Below are 10,489 nucleotides of genomic sequence, written 5' to 3'. Positions count from 1 at the left end.
TGGGCAGATTTACCACTACACTCTCTGTTCCCCTCCTAAGAAATCCCTCTCACTTGTCCTTAACTGTCCTCCTGTTCCCCATCCTTCCTCTCCTCCTATTACTCCTCCTCTTCTGTTTCCTCTCCTTTTTTCCCACCTCCTGTTCAATCATGTATTGCCTTAACATAAATCTACACCGGGCCCTGGTCTTTGGTGGTCCAGAAAACCCCAAGACACCTACAGCCAGCCTTTTTCGAGGCCTGGGACTTTGTGTTCTGATACTTACAAGTGGTCCTTTGAATCCCAGATTCTCTGGGGATGATGGTCATGGAGGAGATCTGTTTATAAGAGAGGTCCCAGAGCCTAGGTTGGGGGTGGGTGTGTGTGTGCCTGGATCCTTGGATGGAGGAATGGCTGTGTCTAGGTCCCTAGGAAGGGAGGAGAGGAACCTCAGTGCTGGGGCTTCCAAATGTCTGCTCTCTGATGTAGAGGTTCATGGGTCTGTGCTGTGAGGGTTTTATGCCAGGGCAGAGTGCATATGAGGGGTTCTGGGGAGCTGGTTGGTGGTCTCTTGAGTACAAGGCCTGCAGGGTAGGGGTGGAAGCAGCATCAGGTGGTTTTAATAAAAATCCTCTGTGAGTGAGCTTCAGTGGCTAGCCAGGCGTGGATGAGCACCGGGAACAGAGGATGTTTGACGTCTGAGGACTCTATGTATTTAACCCCATAGGAAGGAGTATTGAATTTGGGCGTGGAGTGGGGGCAGGGCATGTAGGAAGTGGACCAATAGTGTCTTAGCATTTCCTAGTGGTGAGGTCCTGACTCACCAAGGGTGTAGGAGTCTCAGGTCCTTCCCCTGGCAGAAGTTGTGAGTTTTGGGGCTCCCAGCTTATCCCCCGTGCCTTGAGGATTATGCTGTGCAGGATGGCTAGCTACCCAGAGACAACCCCTCCTCTCCAGCTCACAGCCCTAAAACAGGAAACCTGGGCAGCAAGGCCAAGCCGGGGCTTTGTTAGAAGGGAAAAGCTCAAGAACAGGAAGCAGAGGGAGCCCAGGCAGTGGCAGATGGCCCGGGGAATCTGAGATGTGGTCCGTTACTGCAGCTAAGATTGGATGAGGTGGGTAGGGTACACAAGGGTCCTAGGGAGAGTTAGTCCAACAGAAGCCAAACGTGTCCAAGCCCCCAGGGCATCCCGACTCAGAACTGTCCCTTTGCCCAGAACAGTGAGGAAACTGGTCACGTAGACACAGCCTCCATTGTCTGTACCGCTCTCAACATTCTCCAAGCTCCCACAGAACAGCCCATTGAACTCTCATCACTCAACGGCTTTTCTGTCTTAAAGTTCCAAAGACCTTCCACAGCCCTCCCAGGACACGGTCGGGTCACCTCGGGAATACCCCACTCTCCTGGCACCAGTTTCAGTCCTGTTAAGGACCTCATCCTGGGAGCCTAGCTTGATAAAATAGAGTCACCCAGGTGGCACTAGTTTTGAAGACATGAAGGGATCATGGAGAAGGAAGGAGAGGAACGGCTGTGCTCTTAACAGGGTGGCATGTTTGAATGTCAAGAGGATAAGGGCTTAGTTGTGCTAGGTGGTTTCATATCAGTTTGTCACAAGCTAGTATCATTGGAGAGCCTCAAGCGAGAAAATGCCCGCATAAGTTCAGGCTGTAGGCAAGCCTGTAGGGTGTTTTCTTAATTAGTGATTGATGGGGGAGGGTCCAGCCAGTAGTGGTCCTGGATTCTATGAGAAAGCAGTTCCCTGTCAAGAGTTTCTGTCCTGGCTTCCTTCAATGGTGAGCACGATATGGAAGCACAAGGCAAACCAGCCCCTTCCTCCCCTAGTAGCGTTGGCCAAGGTGTTCCATCCCAACAGTAGTAACCCTGACTACGATGGCAAGGTTGCATGTTTTTATGTGGGGAATGGGTATATAAAGGGAGTTAGAGCTGTGCCCCAGGCTAGCAGGGAGGGAAGACAAGTGGATCAGGCTGTGGGAATTGACAGGAAAAGGGGGAGTCACAGGGGGGACTGGATAAGGCCTTTGTGACTGACCTAAGATTGGTTGTCTGCTACACACAGGAAGGTGAGATGCTGACACAAAACTCCACACACAGTGCATTGAAGCAGCGTTTATTGAAACACAGTTGGGCTCAGCCCAGGAGACAAGGCACCCATAGACAGTGGCCATAGTCCCCATCCCACCAGCTTTCCCTCGCAGGGGAGGCCTGAGCAAGTATGGGGTCTTTGAAATGTGCAAAGGTTTCTTGAACAGCAAGATCTGTTCAAAGCCCCCTAACAGGGGCTGTAGATAGTAGGCCTCCCCAGAGAGCAGACTATTTTCTGAGAGGTAACCCAAGAAGTGGGGTTAAGAGCAAGTTGCCCCAAGGAAGGCAGTCAGCCAGGGAGGTTGGCAAACCTAACCAACAATGGGCAGGTGCTTGCTGCCCCTGTACCTGGGGTCAGAAGTGGGAGCTGCTTGGGAAGGGTTCACTCTGGGACTTGGTTTTGGGGGGATATGGCTGGGTGGTTAAGATCATGCCTTGATCCAAGAAGGCCAATTGTTATTATTACCCTGGGTGACTGGTAGTATCCCAGAGAGCTTGGTTAATAATACAAATCATTTACAACTATTTGCAGGCAGGTTATGGTTAGGGGAAGGGTTGGGAATGAAGGGCCTTCTAAAAGAAGCCAGAGGAGAACTGGGAGACAATTCCCTAAAAGGCAAAGGTGGAGGAGAGTGGCCCTAAACTCTTTCCTCCTACAGGAACAACTAGAAGATTCTGGAAGCAGGCACACATTTTCCATTCACACACCAGCCCACTCTGGGGCAGATGGGTGGCTCATTTGGAGGTCCTGGCACTAAGCAAAGCGCACTGAGCGGCTGCTCCCACAGGTGAAACTGGAGGCTCGGGGCTGGCAAGGAGAGCAGGAGTCAGGGGCCATCACTGAGATGCTGCCCCCGGTGGCAGAGGGTCCAGAGGCAATCTGGCGCCCTGGGGTGGTGCCATATGTGAGGCCCCCACATGTGACTCCTCCACGGGAGCTGCTGACACCTGTGGGAAAAGGAACAGGAAGGTATGAGGGGCTTGCTGGGGTGTCACAACCCACCAGAAGTCACATACAGTGCCTGCCTCCATCTCACAGGGTCAGTGGTTAACATGACAGGTTCTGTTTTGTTTCAACCTCAAAGCACATCTGGGGCGCTGTGAGGATTTCTAGACCCATCTCCCTGGACTGCAGTTTCTGGTAACCACCAGCAAGGGGCATTTAATTCTCTGAATACCCTTTCCCACCCCTAGTAGTCCTTAGAAAGGAGCCTGGGGAAGGGGAAAGACTGAGGAAGTTGGGAAACATTGGAGGTTCAGGGGGTAGGCCTGTGATCAGCTCAGCCCACCCCCAAAGCCAATTTTCTAGGGAGCATTTCCAGCAGATACTTACAGACATTCACAGAGCCCACACCCTCGCACAACCTAAGGGAAAAGAAAGTGCCATTAGTTTCAAGCAGAGACAGTTGTCTGGGGACAGAGAGGGTTGGCTTTTGTTCTAGGTAAACTCCTGAAAGGCAGGAAAGGCTCCCCCCCCAGATCCTCATCAAATGTTGACTTTCTTTCTTTGATTCCATGGAGACCAGCCCTCCTGGTTTAGGGCAATAGTGAATGGAGTTGTGACTTTCACACACTGCCTGCAATCAGAGTGTGTGAGTCTGCTGAATGCCAGTAGTGCTGGCAGCAAGGATTAGATAGAGCTACATCTATACAGGGCACATCCTTAGTATACATGAGCTTAATCTCAAAGGAAGCTACGAATGGGCTTTAGAAACCTGGGACCCAGTGTTGGATCCCAGCTCTGCAGCTTAGTAACTTAGTGTTCTTGAAAAATCTGCCAGCCATTGAGCCCATCTGCTTCTGTTTTTGGATAGAAAATTTTCCTTACCTGACAGGATGGAGAATTAAAAATGGGCACTTGGCATAGATCATGATATGTGATAGGTAGCCATTAGTACTGAAGCCTGGCCTGGATTAGGGTAGTCAGAGATGTGTGCCACACTTGTGACAAGGCAGTTCACTGGGAAGACCAGGGTCATCTCCTGCCATCCAGGGTCTGACAGGCCCTAGCCAGCTTGCATGTTCAAGACAGTTTGGCCCCTGGAATGATTCCCACAAGGTTCTTCTCAGCTCACCTGTGCTCTTCGCCCTCCAGCAGGCGCCTGTAGGTGGCGATCTCGATGTCCAGCCCCAGCTTGGAGTTCATCACCTCCTGGTACTCCTTGAGCAGGCAGGCCATGTCCTGCTTGGCCTTCTGCAGGGCAGCCTCCAGCTCAGCCAGCTTGCAGCGGGCGTCAGTGAGGGCGGCCTCCCCCTGCTGCTCAGACTGGGTCACAGCAGCCTCCAGCTTGGTGTTCTGGGAGGTGGGGAAGGTTTTTAAAGTTCCCTGTTATCTGTGCTCAAGGACCAGCATTCACTGCTGAAAATTACTATTTCCAGAAAATGCTGGTTCTGTGTCTTTAATTCTGGGCATTAGCCTACCAGTGAACTCCTGACTTCTTTGGTCAGGAGTTTGACCATGGTAACCAAGCTCAGCCTTGTTGCCTGTTCCTGTTGGCTCTGGTTAGCATTGCTCTTTGTGTTCCTAAATTTGCCACAATCTTGTGACTAGGACTCTCCTGCTGCTCATAATTAGCAGCCTAGGTTTGCCTGAGTCTCTGTTTGCTGACCTAGGGTGAGGAGCTGAAGAGGTTAAACTGTTCACCCAAATCCCATGACTTGTGGGTTCCAGCACTGGGCTCACAATCTGGTTCCCTGTACCTTACACACCGGGGCATTTTCTCATCTCCATTCTGGCCCGAGACCAGAGAAGTCCCTGTGCCTGCACAGTGGGCTCTATCCCCATTCAGCAGGAATGGAAGCACTTTCAGGAGGATATTCAGACATCTGGTGTTGGTTTTTATTCTCACCCATCGGCAAGAAGACTGCATCTGCCTGCTGCTAGCTCACCCCACTCTTTCCCATGATGGATGTGGAGTGGGGGTTGGACTCTGTACCTGGCACTTGGCATTCTCGATCTCGGCCGTCAGCCTCTGGATGATTCTGTTCAGCTCATTCATCTCCTCCCTGGTGCGGCGCAGGGTCTCCCCGTGCCGGATCACGGTGGCCTTCATCTCCTCACACTGAGAAGAGTGGGAGATGCCATGAAGTTCAGGGTGGGGCAGACAGCCACTGAGCGCCCACCGGTGAGGTACAGGCTGCTCAGTACTCAGGCAGTGCAAAGGTAGCAAGGCTTGTCTTACTGTTGGCTCTTACCAATCATTACACTCCGAAAGGAGCCCTTTCTAATGGACGCCCCATGTCCTGTCTATTGCCATGTCTAAGAGGCAAGCATCTGGATCACCCACCTTGGTGCGGTACCAGGACTCCGCCTCTGCGCGGCTGCGGCTGGCGATGTCATCATACTGAGCCTTGATCTCAGCCACGATGCAGTCCATGTTCAGGTCCCGGCTGTTGTCCATCTTGACGATGACAGAGGTGTCTGAGATGTGGGCGTGGAGGAGACGTGTCTCCTGCGGGGAGGGGGAGAGAGGGAAGAAAGTTCTTTTTAGTTTCCACCCCTACACTTGGCAGCCTACCTTCTCCCCTGTCCTGTCTGCCTCCTCCCTCCTTCCTTAGTGGTCTCAGTCGGGTGGCCCTGTGATGTCACCCTGCTCCTCTCCACCCTGGAGCCATCTCCCAATGTTCTTCACACAAAGTTCCAGGCCCAGAGGAAGAGACAGAGTCAACATGTGTGACCTCAGCTTTGTGCTTCAGGTCTAAGTGTTTACACCTGTGATCACTGTGGTCACAGTAACCAGGGAATCTTGCTTGTGAGGGGAGTAGGGTGCGAGAGGAAGCTATGATGTTCCTCCTTAGGGTACATAACCAGCCTCAGATCTCCCCAGTATTCTCTATCCTGTGTCTACTGGGGATCTTAGAGACCAAAGTGGTCACAAGTCCATTCCAAAGTGTTTTGATCTCCTCCTGGCTGCCTCACCGCCCCGTGTCCTCACCTCCTCATACAGTCGCCGCAGGAAGTCAATCTCCTGCGTCAGCGCTTCTGCATTGGCCTCCAGGTCTGACTTACGGAGGTAGGCACAGTCCACATCCTAAAGGGGGAAGACAAACCGAGCGTCTCACAGGAAAGCCACCAGATTGTCATTCTTCCTTCTGCAGTTAGCAGGCTGAGCAGTTCGTTCCTGGTACAATCTATAGGTGAGCACCTCAGGGACTGGCACTATGGTTTGTGAGCCAGTGTGAGAAGGGAGGGGTGATCTGAGGATCCCAGGAACAACCTTGTTACAACTGGAATGGTTCTCCTAAACCTACAAAAGGCTTCTTTGTGAAAACCTGGGGTCTAGTGTGGAAGTATGGAATGGGTCATTTCTAACTAGGTCCTGCCACTGTGTCCTGGCTCTTATAGGAGAACCAGGACTATGTCAGAGCTGAGGGCCCAGGGCAGCCCGGCCTGATCCTTTGCAGCTGGGCCTCAGGTGCTCGCAGTAGTGTTCCCGGAAGTCCCCTCATCCAGGAGGTTAGGAAGTGAGTCCATGAGGCTGTCTTTGCAGAATCGTGTTTAGGAAGCAAGCAACGCCAAGCATCCTTCATGCAAGGTGTTTGCCACTGTGGCTGTCCAAGGTTGCCCGGGCAACTGGTGATCCCCTTTTCACCACTGTGTATCAGCGCCTACTCTATGGGAGGCCTGGGGCCAAGGGAGTCTAGAAGCTTAGACAAATGAGCATGAAACATCTGCCCCAAGCCAGGCTGGCAGTGGGCTCTGTGGCCCAGGGCTATGCAGGGGTTGGACTAGTGGCTTTGGGGAACAGTGGCCACCAGTGCCCAGTAAAGGTGTGGAACACCAGCTCTGGCTGAAGGATGACCATTCTGACACACTCACCTTCTTCAGGGCCACAAATTCATTCTCAGAAGTGGCCCGGAGTGCTACTTCCTCCTCATACCTGGGGACAGAGGACACACGGCTCAGATTTGAGGAGGGAAAAAGACAAAGAGTAAAGGCCCCGATGAACACATCCCAGGACACTTGGAGCAGACATGACAGCTCCTTGAGCTCCTGGGTTCTCCTGGCTGATGTGGGTCAGGCAGGAACCTTGTACCTTTCAAAGGCTTTGTTCTCTGGAATAAAGTAGGCCTGGCTCTGGAGCCTCTCCTTGCCTGGTCTTAACTCTTTTGTGAATTAAAAAAATAATTAAAAAACCAGAGTATCTTAGAATCTCTGCCATCTTTAATTTTTTTTTGTAGATTTTTATCTAACTTTGTATGTGTGTTTTGCCAGCATGTGTCTGTACACTGTGTGCATGCAATACACATGGAGGACAGAAGAGGGCGCCAGAGGCCCCGGGGCTAGCGTTACAGGTGGCTGTGAGCTGCCAGGTGGGTGCTAGGATTTGAACCCTGGTCTTCTAGAAGAGCAGTAGCTTGTGCTTTTAACCACCGAGCCATCTTAGTCCCTCTGAAGTCCAGAAGAAAACTCCCTCCAGAACAGTGGTTCTCAACCCCCGGGTCGTGACCCCTTTGGGGTCGAATGCACATTTGCACTATGATTCATAACAGTGGCTGATTTACAGTTATGAAGTAGTAACACAATCATCTTATGGTCGGGGTCAGCACAACATGGATGCAGTAAAGGGTCGCAGCGTTAGGAAGGTGGAGAGCCCCTGATATAGAAACGTGTCATTGTCTTCTCTCTTTAGGGAGAACCTCTGGGGAGCACCTCTTTACAGTCCCATCTAAAGACATTGCCTTTGACTTAATTTCATTTGTTTCTACAAGCCCTCCTTTCCAGGGGCCGCTCTCACCTCTTCTTGTAGCCCTCCATGGCCTCCTGAGCGTGGTTGAGCTCGGCAGCCAGCCTCCCGCTGTCGGCCTCCACACACTCAGCCTCCCTCCTCAGGGTCTCGATGTAGCCCTCGAACAGAGGCTCCAGGTTGCTCTCGCAGCACTTGCGGTTCTGGTAGAATTGCCACTTGGTCTCCAGCAGCTTGTTCTGCTGCTCCAGGAAGCGCACCTGCCATGGGAGAGGGAGAAAGTCTGTGGGAGAAGCCTCAGCTTCCTTAGGGCATAGGAAGAGGCAGACAGAGCTCACTGAGGAGGTGTGTAACGGGTGGGCACATGCATGTCTGTCCAGGACCTGCAGCTGCTCTGGGTAACTGAGCGACTTCGGGTAAGGCAGAGGAAAGCAGGGAAGGCTCCCTGAAGGAAAGAACACACAGGGTACTGGAGGGAAAGGAGAGAAGGGAGCCTTTCACCATGAGCTTCTTCAGGGAGGGTTGTGACTTACAGCTCATGTCCTTGGTGAACAGCTGGGAACAGACAAAGTAAACAGGGAGTCCTGGGGTGTGTCAGACTGGTGACGTTCTGGGGCTCTTGCCACATAAGAGGCCTGGAGTTCCAAGTGAGCCTGTACCTGCTAGTCACTGGACTGGAGAAGGTTTTAGAAAACAGGCCAATGGGGATGTCACCGTTTACTGTCTGTCAAGTAAGCTGGACTGCGGATGTGGCTGAAGAATGGCAGCCAGCTGGACTAGCCCTGAGACTGGGCTGGAGTGGGGCTGCCTCTTGTCTGCAGGCCTGGTCCTGTGTACCTACTTCCAAGGGCGCAGCTGAGGGCCGGATCATTAGAACTTCCAAAAATGGGGTCTGGGTACTGTGTGTAGGATGGTTTTGGAGGTCTTAGTTGCTTAGGGTCCTGTGGCTTTCTCAGCCTTGCTTTTCCTGTTCAAGGGTGTGGCAGGGGGCTGCTGAGGTGGAGAGAGGAGGCTGCCTTACCTTGTCACCAGTGAGCCAGAGGAGGAAGTAGGTGTTGGGTAAAAGCTACAGACTTTTGGGCCCAGGCTCCCTTCTGCTTGACCATGGCTACTATCCCCCGGGGGTAGCCTGGCTAGAGGGAACTGTGACTCTGGGCTTTGGGCTCTCTAACTCAGGACCCGAGTCAGGAACACTCTGTGCCTGGGTCCAGTCTGACTCTTGTGGGACAGCTGCATTGCTGTCACTTCTGCTGGAAGCATCAGTCTGTGTGAACTCCCCGCTTCGGGGCTGGCTGCAGCTCTCTTCCCTCTCTGGAGACACCGAGCTGCTTTATCTAAATGCGTATGTGCGTGCGTGCAGGAATTTACACTAAAACAAGGCATTCACAGTGTTGGAAACACAGCCTCACTAGGCATGTGTCAGATGGTTTCACAAAGCACAGCATTCTAGTTGAGACTGGTCCACAGGGCTATGAACTTTCCTCATTAAAAGTGAAAGAGAGGGGCTGGAGAGATGGCTCAGTGGTTAAGAGCACTGACTGCTCTTCCAGAGGTCCTGAGTTCAATTCCCAGCAACCACATGGTGGCTCACGACCATCTGTACTGGGATCTGATTAAAAAGTGGAAGAGAAAGCTGCATTAGAAGGGAGAGAAGTTAGAACCAATGTCTTTCTCCATCTTAAGCATTAGAGCAGTCTTAAAGAGGTGTGTGTGTGACTTTTAGGCTAAAGTTACCCAGGACCTTGGGGATTGCTCCCAGCAAGCAGGTCCTTAGGCGACAAAAGTCCAGGACACCCACCTTGTCGATGAAGGCCGCGAACCTGCTGTTGAGACACTTGATCTGTTCCTTCTCCTCATGCTTCACACACTGGGCATTGGGGTCGATCTCCAGGTTGAGGGGTGTGAGCAGGCTCTCATTGACAGAGACTGTGGTGATGCAGGGGGGGCTGGGCCCACAGACACCTCCAGATCGGTATCCGAAGCTGCGCCCACAGGAGCCGGAGCGGTAGGCCCCGCAGACACTGCGGCTACCGAAGCCCCCTGAGAGTCCGCGGTAGCAGGAGATGCCCCTGTAGGGGGCTGCAGAGATGCAGCAGCGGCCGGGCCGGGGCCCACAGGCTGAGGCGCAGCTGAAGGCGCGGACCCCGCAGGAGGCGCCGAGGCGGGAGGAGAAGCAGGACATGGTTCGGAGGCGATACAGAGCCAGGCTGGACCCTGAGACTCGCGCTGAGCCTTATATCGTGCGGGAGGAGCGCGCCCGCCGCCCAGGCGTTTATGAGCTTGCCTGTGGGAATCAAAGCAGCCCGAGCTACCTTGCCGCCCCCCATAAAACGGCGTTCTTCTCCCGCCCGCCCGGGCTTTATGGTGCTACGAAGCGCCTGGTCAGCTCCAGGGCTGGGCACTGTGGGCATCGGGCGGGACCCTCCTGTCGCGCTACTGGGACTCACTGGGTCACTGTCTGCATCGAAGGCTGGCTCACATCCCATCTAGTTCTCCATCCAAAGGCTAGGAGAGCCTGGCTTTGGGTGTCTGCTGATCTTTGTATTCTCGCTGTATGGGGGGCTTGCGCGCACGCTGACATGTCTTTGAAGTTCTGGGCAAATTCATGTCTAACTTTGGGTGGGTGAATAACCCGACGGAGCCTTAGACTTCCTGTGAGGAGCATAACAATAACAACAACAACAGTAATAATAACATAACAACAACAACCAAAGAGCTG

General features: G+C 53.0%; 1 protein-coding gene across 1 annotated transcript; it reads right to left on the bottom strand.

Annotated features, from left to right (window-relative positions):
* Window positions 1–2,837: 2,837 nt before the first annotated feature.
* LOC308438254 (keratin, type II cuticular 87) lies at window positions 2,838–9,952 on the bottom strand (the record flags this gene model as incomplete). Its single annotated transcript, XM_080939597.1, has 9 exons — window positions 2,838–3,031; window positions 3,417–3,448; window positions 4,159–4,379; window positions 5,020–5,145; window positions 5,371–5,535; window positions 6,019–6,114; window positions 6,903–6,963; window positions 7,822–8,030; window positions 9,569–9,952. 9 exons carry the CDS (start codon window positions 9,950–9,952, stop codon window positions 2,838–2,840), a joined length of 1,488 nt encoding a protein of 495 aa, XP_080795723.1.
* Between the last annotated feature and the right edge of the window lie 537 nt (window positions 9,953–10,489).

The sequence above is a fragment of the Micromys minutus genome (assembly GCF_963924665.1).
Source record: "Micromys minutus genome assembly, chromosome: 27".
NCBI classification, from domain to species: Eukaryota; Metazoa; Chordata; class Mammalia; order Rodentia; family Muridae; genus Micromys; species Micromys minutus.
The sequence above is the reverse complement of the archived record's forward strand: the minus strand, read 5'-3'. Positions and strand labels throughout refer to the sequence as shown.